Here is a 14,580-nt window from a genome sequence, read left to right as displayed (position 1 = left end):
GAGAAAACTTTATGAAGCTTTTTTAAATTAAATGTGCGATAACTCACGTGTACTTTGACCTGCAATAATTATTTTATTGACACTTTTATTCTAGTCCTGCGGGCTTTCCTGTGTTGAATAATGAAACAGAAAGGTCCATCTTGCCCACACCCCAGGAGCTGTCTTAATGGTTGATAACCTTTCCCAGTTTGCCAGAAAAAGTTCCGCTACGGTACCCTGCCAGCTAGTGAAATGGGAAAGATTATGAGGCCCAGATTTACATTGGCACCAGAGTGGTAAAAGCTGTGCTATCGGCGGCATTCATCGGCTTCTACACCCCTCTTAAGTTTGCTATCGGTGAAATGACATTCTCCAATCCAGTGACCTCGGTTCTGCATGTTCAGAGCAGCAATTACTTCAAGCTGTTGGAAGTTTTCCTTTTGAAACCAGTGAGGATGGAGAGGTGGAGGTGGAGGTGAGGTTGCGGCTGAATTATGCTGAGAGAGAATTAAGAAGGAGCACGGTGTGTTTAGGTGTGTGAAAGCTGTGTGTGTCCTCCTGGGAACAATCAAAGGACAGGTTGACCGTCTAACAATGGCCCAGCTCCTCCTCACAACTGGACAGTATTGTGGGAACCGAGCTCTGAGGCTCCTGGGAAAGAAGGGGGATGTAGGGAGGGTCTCCATTGTTCTTGCTGGATGATGGGGATAATTTGTGAGGGTGATGCTGGCTGTTCCTTTTTTTTTTAAAGGAGGTTCAATCCAACATCCTGAGTGGACAGGCAGAGACGGTGTTCCCACTGCTGTAAGAACAATAGAGCTGTCTGCCTGCTGGAAGGGCACCACATCCCCTATTAAACATCCACACAAACACAGAGTCCAGGAATACAGGTATTGCTGTATATCAAACTTATACACAGACAAGAAGCCTGAACATAAACATATGAAGAATCTCACAACTGTAGGGGAAGTCAAAGTAAAATACTCGCAAGTATAGTCTCACAGTGATGTTTAAAGTATGTAGAAGAAAAGTCACTTTAACTCCTCTTGGCTGTCTGCATAATATGGTTGGGCAGCAGAACAAACTGAAAACACAACATCTCTCATATTATCATTATGGTATTTCGTATTTACACATGCCGCAGACACAGATTATCGTTCATTTTGAGTTGTGTTTCTGGCCACCTGACAAATCCAAAGTCCAATATTCACTCTCCTTTTAGATCTTTAGCTTTACCTCTTTTGAGAGAATGTCTGGGTTTTATCAGTCAAATGCCACCCAGCTAGTCGGTGCTAACTTAGTCTCTTTGCCTTCTGGTACTGGGCCGGTGGTGTACAGTGGGTTTATCAGAGATTTTGAGATGAAAACAAGGTTGATAAGTGCTGAGAGAAACCAAAGCAGTAAAGTTGTGGGTTGTGAAACAATGAGCTGAGAAATGCTAAAATGCTCCATAGAGCAGAGGGGGAGTGTAGAGTTAGGTGATAGTTTGCTGTGGGGTTTTTACAATGAGCAACATCTTTCATGTTACACATAATAATTTAATCAATTGTTAATATAAAAATATCAATAAGTGCAGCTTAAAAAAATGAAACACTGGTGAGGTTATGACCCACTCTTTACTCACTCATATCATAATTGAGGTACTGCAAGTCGTTAAACCTACCATTCTCACTCAGCTTCACAACCACTATATTTAAGGGACCATCAAAAAACCCTACAAGCACATTCAAACCTTGCACCCCACCCTCTACACACACACACACACACACACGCTCAGACAAATCTCTGTGAGCCATAAGTGGTACCAGCCCTCTTAATTGACTCCAGTCACACAGCAGGCGCTTTGCCCATTTCCCTTATCCTCCTCTTGCCTTTTATGGGGCGGCCGTGACTTTAGGTCAACAAAACACGGGGGAGCAGGGATAAAACAATGCAACAATGCCCACTGCAGCCCCCATTGTCAGGGTGAACAATCCCCAACACAACGACCAATCCCTGGGGAGAAACAATATGGGAACAGGAAACAGATACAGACCCACTTCCTGTCCAGAGTTTAAATTTAGGTACTGGTCAAAGCAGTTTTGTATTGTTTTATTAAGTAGCAAAATGCCCAAATTGGAGACTGGATGCTTGAACGTGACATTGTTATGGATGCAGAGAAAGTCGTGTGTCGGTATTGTGAGCGTCCACATTGAGAGAAACAAAGGGAGTTGGCAGGCAAAGCACTATATTCCTTCCACACCTACCGTACACACACACTATAACTTAAAAACGAAATCCTAAAAAGTGGTCTTTGCTTCGCAAGGCATTATTTTCAATTACATCCAAATAAAGAGATATTGCATAACATATACGACCTCATTCACCCTGCAGTGTGCTATTTTCAGCCTTGCCGGTCCCTTGTTTATGTGTGTGTGTGTGTGTGTGTGTGTGTGTGTGTGTGAAAGTCTGAGTTTTGTGAAGCAAGGTCACGTTGGTCATTCCTCAACTTCTTGAGTGTGTGTTCATGTGTGTTTTAGCAGGGGCAGACTGGCAAGTCTGAATCAAACTTTGACTGTATCAAACCTCTCCATTTCTGACTCTGCAACTGAATTTGCCAGATGACCAGTAATTAGTTGTATTCAATCAGTAAGAGCGCAAAAAGTATCTATGCTCTAATTTACTTCAGTCACACAATAACATTCACCTGTTTGTTTAGACTGTAGAGTAAGTATTTAATAAATCATTTTTATTGCTGGGCTGGCTATCAAATAGTATATGTCTTATAGGCTATAATGCTATAATTGTTGAATAGTCTAAAAGAAAATGATCAAATTTACATGTCTATTTTACCCATTTACAGTTGAAATTGATGACCATTTTTTTAAACAGTACAGTGAAATTTAGCATAATCTTCTCTAAATGTTTGCCTACTGAGTCTGACTAGTTAAACCTTGGAAATGATCAAACCTGCAGAGGGACTCTAGCAATGAAAGCCCAAGGTTAACAAAAACATTTCGTTCTTTAGTTAGTTCATTTAGCTATTTCACAGCACATAGCATGTAAGCATGACAAAGCACCTGCTCCTTGCTCACTCCCCTTTGATGTTTCTGCCTCTTCACCAATGTCCTCATCATCACCTGCAGACTGTTTAAATAAATCTGTTATCTTAGCACACTTTGCAGCGTCAGCCAGAAAAACCTTTTTCTTTTTTCTGCGCACCTTCTCTGCACCACCACGCACAGGTTTTCTCTTTCTATCAAGGTTTCAGCAATGAGTGCTTGATACTAACTGCCCGAGTTCTAGATACTTTCAGTACTACCTGCTATTACGGATTGCACTAGCCATGTCACTGCAGCTAAGATAACCTATTGAATGCCTGTATATAGACTATATAATGCCAGGGTTGGAATAGAAAAAACTGGCCCTCACAAGACTGGCCCAATGGGAAAATTCCCGAACTTCCTGATGACCAGTCCGCCCCTGTATGTGAGGGCCTTCTCTGCCTCGTGAGGGTGCTTCCTAGAGATACGAAAGGCTGTCGGCAGTACAGCTGGCAGGAAGTATGACAACATATCAGCCCTCTCATTCTAGGCCAGGCACTTGTAGGTGGACCTTTCAGAACCCTTTAGAACCAGGTGCCTGACATGGCTGTAAGACTTTACCTAAGGGACTGTTATTTTGAGGCATGACAATTGTTCTTTTTTAAGACTCGCTGGAGCCCAGAGGTGACTTGGTGTACTTTAAGCTGCTTGGTGGTGTGTATGTGTGTACATCTGTAGATGTGTACACTAATTCAGCAAACTGTACGCATGATTGCCTTTCTGTGTATGATCAGGAGCATGTGGCGTCGCCCAGCTTCACCAATAGTGAGGAAATGCATCAGCAGTGATTTCAACAATGTCAGGAAACGCTGACACAGTCGTTCCCAAAGGTTGCATACATAACCGTTAAGGATGACCTGTTGCACAGAAGGGGTCTTCCCATCCAATCACTACCATTTATATTATTTGCACAGCCTTTACACAAACAAATATTCCCATTGTCGAGACTTTTATCGGACTATCCTCTAAAAGCATGGTGTGTCTGATTTAATTGCACTGATTATAGGAAATAGTCTAGACATGAATCATGGGTGTCCAAACCATTGAATAGGAGAACACTTTATTAATGTCCTATTGTCCTGACTGAGTGTCTCCTGGAACATGTAGCCAAAACACTTTCATCTGCGCTGTTATGGGGCTGGATAGGAGGGCTGCAGTTTTTTAGGCAGATATTGACCATAGGAAAAAAATGTCTTTTGGAGCAGCAAATAACTTGCACTGTTATTTTCTTTGTGGAGGTTTATATTGGCTTCACTGAACAGGAAGTAAGAGTTTACTCTGTGGAAAGAATAGAAAAGGGCTTTGGACTTCTCCGGCTTCATCAGCTAAAAGGAAGATGGATGCAGGGAGCTCCGCTGTTCCGCTGCTGGCTTTGGTTGGCAGCAGAGGGCCGATCCGGGTCGCCCCATGCAATCTGTTCCATGACCCCCTGGCTTTGTGAAAACACGCACATTAGCAATCACATGGACACATGCATACGAGCCCACACTCACGCACCCACCCACCTGGACTGAGATAACAAGGCTGCACAGGAATGCCAGCCAAGTTCTTCTGAACAGGCTTTGAACTGGGCAGCTTCAGCAGGCTGTTTAGATTGTTCACTCAACAATATCTGCCAATTTATCCTTGACACAGGGAGAGGCCGGTTAAAATAAAAACACATTCCACTCTGAGGACTGAGGAATAGTCTTCCTATTATCATCAAATCATAAAACATATCCATAAAACTGCCAGAAAAGAAAAAAATGCAGATTCATTTTACATTTTGTTTTTAGCTGCTTATTACAGTTCTAGTTTGGCCTCACACAGTTCAAGCTGTTTGTTTTATGAGAACCTGTCTCACTTAAATTTCCCATAAACCCCCCTTTCCTGCTATAGATAACTGCTTATCATCATGCAGACAGTTCTGTAAATTGCTGGAAATGACTGCCATATCACAGAGCGCTGCGGCGGCAGTTCTTAGAAGACATATGGGTACATTTGTTCAGATCCTGGGCAAGCACCTTTGTTGAAGGTGCTGGAATTTATCAATTGCCCTCCACGAAAACAGCGTTAACAGCGAGGACTCCCAAGGGGATATTAAATAGAGCCAGCATAAAGTGCTGTTCCACCTTGTGTGAACTAGTATATAATTGATGTCTTTCTCCCCTGTACAGTCAGCGCTACGGATTTGAAAACAGTCATTAAATCAAAGTTATTTCCCTCCATTTTTTCCCCTCAGGGGTTTATGCTCTAGATACCCTGTAAGGCTCATCCACCTCTCCACACCTCAGTCTTTCTGCTATTCCCAAAGCTCTTTCTCTTGAGCGATTCAGTGCCTCCGTATTGTGAAAGTATCTGGATAGAGAAAAGTGTATGGTTGGACATGGAAGCAATACACACTTTAGAGACAGAAAAGAAAGGAAATAAAAACATTACAGTTTGTATCTTGCATCTTGCAATGGACTCTGTATAGCCTCTATAGTACATTGTGTATAGTATGTGGATGATGCTGAGTGATCATGTGACATTTACATAATGGATTGACAGTGTCATCATTTATTTATGATAGTTTAAACTTTATTTTCCTCAAAATAATAAATATGAACACCGATATCTCTTTATGAATAACTTTAACATTAAATACAGATTTCACATAATTAGTCACTTTCTTTCATTGAATTTGCACATTCTGTACCGCTTTCAGTCCATTCAGTGTGCAATCACCAGCGTATCTTTTCATTCTTCTTTCAAGCTCCACAAAAGTTTTGATTTTCAAACTGGATGCTTGTCTTTCCTCCATTTTTCATCACTCATAACGCAGTGGTCCTCTCTTTCCCCCTCTCCCTCTCTCTCCATAGCTGAGTACTATAGTTACTGGCAATGATAAGTCCTTTACAGCCCCAAAATTCCCAGTGGTTTGCCTCCCCTTCTCTTCACCCCTGCCTTCCAAGTCCATAACCCCAACTCGAGTGACCAAAACTCACTGGGTGAAAGGGGAAAAATACATTGTGTGTGTGCATGCATGCATGCCTGCATCCACACAGTCATTATCCTCTTGGGAGCTGAGCAGGATCCAGAGACCAGTACATTCCACAGTGTGGACAGAGCCACTGGGAGAGGAAGAAGCTTTGGAACTCCAGGGGTTATGGTGGAAATCTCAAGGGAAATGGTTTAAATCTAGTTCTACTGCAAACCCTCCCATACACACACACACTCACACAATATCCCCTCTGCGGACCCCCCTTGCAGTGTTTTTTTCCACTGTCACATCAGCACTAAAAGCCATTAAATGTAACATGAAAGCATCTTATGACTATAATCTTCTCTCATTGTGGAGTCCATTTTCTTTGCCTTGGGGAGTGTTCTCAAAATGTTCTGTTTTGAATAGGTCCATTTATCTGGTAAATCTTTGTTTGAATGTCTGCCTGCCTTTGAGGCATTGAGTTCACAGTACGATAGTTGTTCTTCATTTCTCCCTCATTTGAGCTCTCACTGTGCACCCCTGATACCCATGTGCAGGGTAGCAGTTGTAAAAAAAATACTTTAAGGCTCTGAAACCAAACAAAGCATTCATAATCATAATCAACATGTCATCTCATCTAACCTCTTCATACATAATGTTTCTGCTTTGAATGTCCCTTATGGGCACTCTTAGTGTTTTTCCCAGTGTGGTGTGCGTGTTTCTTATAATGGACTCTAGGGGAATGTGTTGTCCTCATAGCCTCCATACAGTTCACATAACTGGGGAGCAAGTCATTCCCAGCCTCCACAGGTCCCCAATTCACCTCTATTGCCAGATCCCTGTAGCTCTCACATGGGTTGTGGGAGCCTGTAGCCTCACCCTGCACGGGGCGGTTAACATGGCTCCCAGTTCTGTAAGACTGTGGCGCCTCTGCTTGGAGTTCTGGAGTCTCTTGTAGGGCTGGTACCTGCTCTGATCGAGGTAGGTAGTCCACCTGCTGGGCACAGTAGCGTTTTTCCAGCCCATGAGTGATGGCAAGCTGAAGGAGGTGGAGGAGCTCCATAAGGTTGAGGAGCACGGAGACGGCAGCGATCACCTGAGTGTAGATGGTGAAGATGGTCTTCTCTGTGGGTCGAGAGACAAAGCAGTCCACTGTATGAGGGCATGGGCTCGCTATGCACTCAAATTTTGGTGTAATGACGAAGCCATCATAAAGGATCCACAGCCCCACTATGAAGCCAACTTCTAGGAAGATTTTCAACAGGATACTGAATGCATATGCACACAGTAGTCTGCCTTTCAGTTTAGGAGCCTCAGGAAGAACTTTGTCAGTTTTTCTACCTTTTCCAACATCCTCTTCTTTACCCTTCTCTTGTGCATTGTCTTTTGCTGCATTGTTATTCTTCCCTTCGGTTACAGTTTCTCCTCTGTTACTTCCACCACCTCTTTCTTCTGCCTGCTTCTCAACCTTTTCCTCCTCTTTGCTTTTGTCCTTCCCCGCCCTTATAGCCACATATCCAAAATAGAAGATGGTTGGCGTGGAGACAAAGATGATTTGGAGGACAAAGTAGCGGAAGTGGGAGATGGGGAAGGCTTTGTCGTAACATACGGCAGTGCAGCCAGGTTGTCCCGTGTTACAGACAAATTGAGCTTGCTCATCATCCCAAGCAGATTCCGCAGCTGTTCCGAGTACCAGTATGCGAAACAAGAAGAGTACGGTGAGCCAGACACGACCAATTCCTGTTGAATATTCCTGGCCCTCCTCCAGCAGGTTCTCAAGAAAGGACCAGTCAGCTCTGGACATCATCTGATCCTATGATGGAGAGATGGTAAAGGAAAAAAAGCTATTATTTAGGAAATAATTGAGGATATTAAATGAGGATGGGGTCTTTTAAGGATGATGAACAAATCAATGCAATTGTTATAGTAGTTATATTTTTCTGCCTCTACAAGTGGTTCTGCAGCAGAACATGTTCATGGTAGAAAAGTGAATTTTGCACTCATTTGTAACATCCTAACCTACAAAAACCTCACAGGCCTCCGTTTCAAACAGTGGGTTAAATTTCCTGATACACCACAATCATTTCAAGATTCAAGACAGGTTTTTTTTTTTCAAACTAAAATCTAATTCTTCACTCTCACAGTATCACTTTGAAAAACTCTGGCTCACCAAATAATCCTCAAATATTTCTCACTTACACATGTCCACCACTGTTTCCTTGATGAAAAGAGTAGTGCCTGCACATTGACTCCAAACCACAAATTGATTTGAAGAGACAATATTTCATAAACTGCACTCTTTCACCAGTTTTTTTTCCTACAATCCTATGCAAATGTATTTGTGTGAACTGGTGTCAGAATGGACCAGATGGAGCAAAACTTTTAGTAAAATAACACCTTTAAATCACCCTTTCAAAGCCTGTTCTGCATGTTCAAAATCAGATTTTTTTTTATCAGATTCTTGGATACCTGCCTGCTGGTCTAGTTTTACTTATTATAAGTTCATATAATTTGCCCAACTTTTCATTTACTGCTGCATTTCTGAACAGATTGGCTTGAATGTACCACTTATCACATAATTGGTGTATTTGATTTCCACTACAAAATTCTTGAGGGTTTTCATAAATGCAAAGCTAATGCATGTTTAATTATTTCTATAAGCAAGAAATGAGTTATGTTTCTCCAACCTTATTATAATAGCGTCTTTTTTACTGGGGAGCATGTATATCTGGCTGCAGCCCCCTATTAGTTCTTCCATGAGCTCACAACGTTGTTAGGGTGGGCTCCAACTCTCCATCATCAAGATGTGAAAAACAAGGCCTCCATACACTACAGTGAACTAAAACAAAAACACATGGCAGCAACGTTAACATTTAATATGAATGGAAATAGCGTATACTTTTACTGTTCACAGTAAAACTGGAGTGTATGAGTCCAAGAGAGGCCACTCAAACTTTTATATTGTACAGGGGCATCATGTACATTATTTTTTCTTGACAGATTTGAGACTCAGTGAAAGCTGATTCAATTTATACAAAGTTATTGATTTCATTAAAGTGTTGTCGTGAGGCTTGGGGAGAAGTGGGGTAATTGTAAGTTGTTAATGATAAATGACAGTCAGTGGCTTGTCGGGAGCTCAGCGTGCGCGCACGCACACACACACACACACACACATATGTACACACACATCTGAATAAACATCCTGTGTAGGGGGGGTTAAGACACTGCTGTGACACGTCTTGTCTATTTGTTTAGACTGTTTTTTTGTTATTTCTTCCCCTCTGAGAAAAAATAACTTTTCCTAATAGCGAAAACACACAAACTCCTGTGACAGGATGAGACAGGACAATGGACTGTCAGGCATTCTGGGCAGCTTAACAAGAATAAAAATTACAACTGAGCTGATCCACTTCTGGATCTTGAATTAGAGTACTATCTTGAGATTAGAGTACTATCTCTACTATTTGTTCAAAACATACCACAGAAAACCAATAGTCTACAAAGAAAAATACCATAAAGAAGAACGATTATGTCCATACCAAACAACGACATCATGAAATATAGGAAATCTACAAAACAAAAAAAAATCCTACAAGCTTTTTCAAAGAACTGAGATTTTTTTTCATGTTTTAAGTTATTCGAAACACACTAGGTTTACTATTTAGCGAAATATAAGTTCTTTTAGTGATCTTATGGGATTAAAAAGACAAGCAGGTTGCACTAATACACAAATAATCATAATAAACTGAATATTGAGGACCACAGATTCACTATGATCTCTATTGAAATACTAATAGAATACAGCTGAAATTCCACCAGACCTCAACTCACTGTAGGACTCTGGAAGTAGAAAAAAAGTACAGATACTAAAAGGCATAATAAACTAAAGGAAATAGCCCCTTATAGAAATGTTATTCTGATACATAGGGGGTTTAAAAACTTTAAAAAATAAAAAAAATACAGTACTCTACAGTTACAGTAACTTGTTGAGAACGTTTAAGTACTGTGGGGACATAAGATTATATCCCTACAAGAATGGCTATTACACAAATACAAGTGAATTTTGTTTGTCAGAGGCTAACAAGACAACTTTCCCAATTGAAGGGAATTCTTACCTTTCTCTCTCGTGAAGCGGGTTTGTCTCCTTATTGGCTCACGAGTCTCAGCGGCGCTCAGTGTACTTACAGTCAACTTCGTCCGCTCCTCACAGTGGTGGTCTGAAAGGCTCCCGTCGGTTTATGTGTGCCTTCTTTAAAAAGAACCGATGTAATCGGAAAAACTAGGGGAAAATTTTTCCCATGCTTGTGTTGTTGTCCCTCCCTCAGGAACTCTGTCCAGGAAATGGGATGAATGAACTCGAAGTTGATGTGGTTAACTACTCTCGGGTTTAACTTTGTTTTAAGTCCAATTTACATTAATTAAACGGGAATGTCGCCTGCCTTCGGTTATTTAAAGGTTATAGAGGTGAAAATACTCGTAAAGAAAACGAGGCATGAATGAACAATTGACTGGAAAGAGAGAGAGAAAATGTCATGTTTTTACAGTGAAAAAAAGATTCACAGTGTGACGACATTAGGAAGTTATATATATCCGTTTTTTCCGTAAAAAAATAGCTCATCCCCTTACACAATCCTCTATAAAAAAAAAAAATCAATATGAATTTATCTACATTACTTTCTTTTGACCATTCAGTAATCTTCCTCCTTTCAAATCACACACATGGTTTTTTTTCCTCATCAGTTGATACTTAACGGGACTGACTGTCTAGTAGACTCTTGTAATTTTCCATTATGCCACGCAATGGCGCCAGTCACCTTATTTCCGAGAAGTGCGTGATGCTCAGACCAGTGACGCCCCGTAATTACCCTGGAATGTGTATCTTATTGTTTGAGTTGTAGAATCGATTTGTTGACCTCTTACGGTTTGTATCACCTGCATGATTAGACCAAATTCACAGCTTGTTGCTGAGGTAACATCATCCTCAATAGCTGCATCAATAATCACTTCTGCTACTGTCAAACTTCAAAGTCTTCAATCTTGGTCAAATTGAGTTCTTTCAGATCATTGTCAAACCCAGGATGAAATTTAATCAATACAAAGATGCCACAGAGACAATTAAATAGAGTGTTTATTTGAGTTTGCCTCTCATATATAGTAGGTTTACAATGTTAGGCCTACAATTAGATATTTACATATATAGGCTATTGTGAAACTTACAGGCCCACTGTATATATACAAGATTCAAGTGATCTGAGTTCACATATAAGTGTATTTTGTGTAATACTGGAAGCACAAATAGGTTTAGTGTGTACCAGCTTTAATAGTATCAGTTCTACCCATTCAAATAATAAAATAATCAGTCTTGTTACAAGATGTTGTTGTCATGCTCATAGGAACGTCTTTTTTTTTTTTTTTTTTTTTTTTAGTCAAGGCCCAGACAGCCAGTCTGCTGAACACAGGTTTTGTTTGGAGATGTGAACCTGAACAACCCCAAGATGTTGCTGTAATTCAGCTTTTCTGTTCACACATTGGAAGTCCATGGAGATAATGCAAAACCTTGAGGCACTTCTCTGCAATATCGGATAAAGGAAAGTGTGCATTTTCAAAAATGTGCCTTGCTCCTTTGGAATATGCAAACAGAGTGTACAAGTAAAAGGTTGCTGGAAGCCTAGATTTCATATCTCAAATCAATTTTGGCACAAGCTACGCTGCTCACTGCTATGAGCATTAAACCCAGTGGCTTTTTCATATCACCAAGAAATTGAAACTGTGAATGATTGTAAACGAGCATTTTATTCAAATACGTTTACTGCATGATAACACAAATTAGAAAATAACCTCGCTAGTCATAATACTGTTCATCACCATATCACGTCATAATGTAGTCTATGCCAATCCAACTACTAATGGCCTCTCCAGTTGTCACATTCTGACACCGCACTCAGTCAAATTAAAGTCTTTGCTGAGAAGTCATCTCCTCACAGTCATTCCCAATCAGCGCTGGAAGATCATATGTGTCAATATGCAGATTATAAAAAGAGTTAGGAGGTTGGTTCCATCTACCTGTTTGCAGCAAGGAGCTGAGCTTTATAAAAAGCCCAGTAAATTGACAGTGAATCATTTGGTCATTACATCCGCAGATGAATGGCGAGGAGGGAAGTTAGGACAGCCGACAGTAATGGAACTGTTTTCATTCAGGAGATGTGTTATGCCTTGCTGTGTTCTGTGTGTTCGTCCCTGCCGTAACAGTTATCAATGAAACTAATTGCCAGCTTCAGCTTCAATCAATTCCTCACCACTGGGTACATTTTAACATGCACTATTGTATTTTATGACAGATTCAGTCCTGAGTGTACATCAGTGAACTCAATAATGGAGATCTGAATGTGGAATAGGAACACTAATTCAGAGAAGAGTTAAAACGCCAAATTGTGAGTTCGGGGATGAAAAATCTTTCTTGTCAGTTTCCTTCTGATAAGGCTACATGGTAAAAGCATACAGACAGGTGTAGTCACATAGGCTTGAATGAAACAGAAGCTAAAACAACAGAATAAACTGATCCATTTACTTGACAGCTGAGGTCTCTTTAGGAAAAAAGAAAGTACTGATAGCCAACAAATCATTCTTATGGATGTGTTTTTTTACATGAATAAATAATGGGGGGGAGGGTGTTAAATCAACCTTAGCTTGCTTTGCTAAATGAATAACTGCAACAATCGCCTGCAGACATACAAGCTGGAACACCTTCTACCCAATCTCTCTTTAGCTTCTGACAGAAGGTGGTTTCATGGAGTTGAAAATTAGTTTTTCAGAAATTTTATGTCACAGACCCATGGTGTTTTAGTCATGCTAGCGCCGTGGTTCAAGGATTGGTGATCGATCAGTCCATCACCTTGGTCCAGACTGAACTGTCTCAACAACTACTGGATGGATTACCATGAAATGCTGTACAGACACCAGAGGATGAATCCAATGATCGCTGAAATCCAGAGTTTTCCTCCAGCATTACCATGAGGTTCACATTTGGCTAGAGACTCTTGTTTACCAGTAGTTTGATGAACGGATATCTCAGCTTGCTGTTCCCTAGATGATCGGCTTCCTTATATTATCCGTGGGGAATAGAGTTATGTTAGGCTTCATTCACATGAACGCTGCATGGGGTGATGCACTTTCTTACATAAAATGAACTTGTCTTCGGGTCAAAAATAGATTAAGATGCATATATCCAAACAACACTGTGCTGACAACCATCCATGGGAGTCTCTGAGTATCAGAAAAGTCCTTGTGACATGTTATATCATGCAAAATTAATCTATAAGAAGAAACACCACTACATCTTCTGCTGTTACATCACGCAATATATGACTGTGTGACTGTGTTGTGTGTATGTGTGTGTGTGTGTGTGTTTGCATGGGACAGCACAAGAATGGCTCTCACTCTATCAGTCTGGCACGTTAACAGTAAATTTCCCATTTCACAGAGAGCAGTGTGTGTCTATCAGAGGTGCCTGGTTAGTAAAGACATCAAACCTACATGAGCTATGGGCTCCACAGTCTCGCATGTTCTTTGATGAAATATGCATGACACTGGCAGAGCTGTAGATCCTCTGAAGTGATGGATATATATATATTGTATGTAGTATGTATTCCAGCTTAGTAGACCAATGGGTAATGGGATATTCTAATATATATGTTATATTATATATAAGTACACCGGCTTGTGACATCACGGCTGTGCCTACAGAAACTAAACGCAGTTATACATTGTATCTTATACATTCTACATCAGGTTTCTTCCCTTTTAGTGGCCAGTGCAATGTCACCACTGGCTCTTGACTGTGTAACAGAAGTTGCATTAGCTCGCAATTAGCTGAAGTGTTAGTCTTAAACAGTGTTAGTGTTAGTCTTAAACAGTGACAGTCACACACGCAGGGACACAGTGCCATGTCTGCCTGTTAAAAATTAGGGTTCATATCCAATCAGAGCGTTGCTTAGATCCCCCCTGTGGTCTACTTACCATGTGTCTCCCAGCCTTATTACTCGCAGGGAGCGCTCCCTGACAGGCGCTATTGATCTCAGCCAGATTGGAGCGACGCCATGAAAGTGCACATTGGCAGCTGATGACAGCTTTATTAGAAAAGGAGGACACGCAGATCAGCAAGTTTCCCCGCATCAAAAGGCCCAAAGGGGATGAACCACAGATAGAGCTCATCACATTTGTTTTGGGGATCAATTGAGTGGCTGTTTTTTGAAGGTGATCAATTTGTTTTGTCCAGTGGGGATAATGCACTCCAACCACAGGTAAACCTAAGTCATTGCAGAAGGAAAGCCCTATGTTGGGTATTTATGTGATACTGTAATTGGCAGTATTTCAAACTGACTTGTTTAGTAATTATTCTGATTTAATTTTTACCTTTAAACATGGCAATTTTGCAAAGAAAAACTATATATATATGCCAGTTATTGTGTTCACTGTGATGCATAGGCTGGTATATTTATATATGCTGATGGGATGTGTGGGAATGGTTGCACCAAGTTAAATTTACTTTGCATTTCCTCACAGAGAACCTGTGAG

At 40.9% G+C, this 14,580-nt stretch overlaps 1 protein-coding gene across 2 annotated transcripts; it reads right to left on the bottom strand.

Moving 5' to 3' along the window:
* Positions 1-5,857: 5,857 nt before the first annotated feature.
* Positions 5,858-10,568, bottom strand: gja4 (gap junction protein alpha 4). 2 transcript variants are annotated; one of them, XM_044336494.1, is made up of 3 exons: positions 10,122-10,568; positions 8,694-8,845; positions 5,858-7,819 (listed from the first exon to the last, which is right to left on the bottom strand). In XM_044336494.1, exon 3 carries the CDS (start codon positions 7,811-7,813, stop codon positions 6,653-6,655), a length of 1,161 nt encoding a protein of 386 aa, XP_044192429.1. In that variant the 5' UTR covers positions 7,814-7,819; positions 8,694-8,845; positions 10,122-10,568; the 3' UTR covers positions 5,858-6,652. The 2 variants fall into 2 exon arrangements, with proteins under 2 accessions (XP_044192429.1, XP_044192428.1); XM_044336493.1 differs by lacking the exon at positions 8,694-8,845 and having other exon boundaries at positions 10,122-10,566.
* Positions 10,569-14,580: the final 4,012 nt, after the last annotated feature.

The sequence above is a fragment of the Thunnus albacares genome, chromosome 19, assembly GCF_914725855.1.
Source record: "Thunnus albacares chromosome 19, fThuAlb1.1, whole genome shotgun sequence".
NCBI classification, from domain to species: domain Eukaryota; kingdom Metazoa; phylum Chordata; class Actinopteri; order Scombriformes; family Scombridae; genus Thunnus; species Thunnus albacares.
This window is presented reverse-complemented; position numbering and strand designations above follow the sequence as displayed.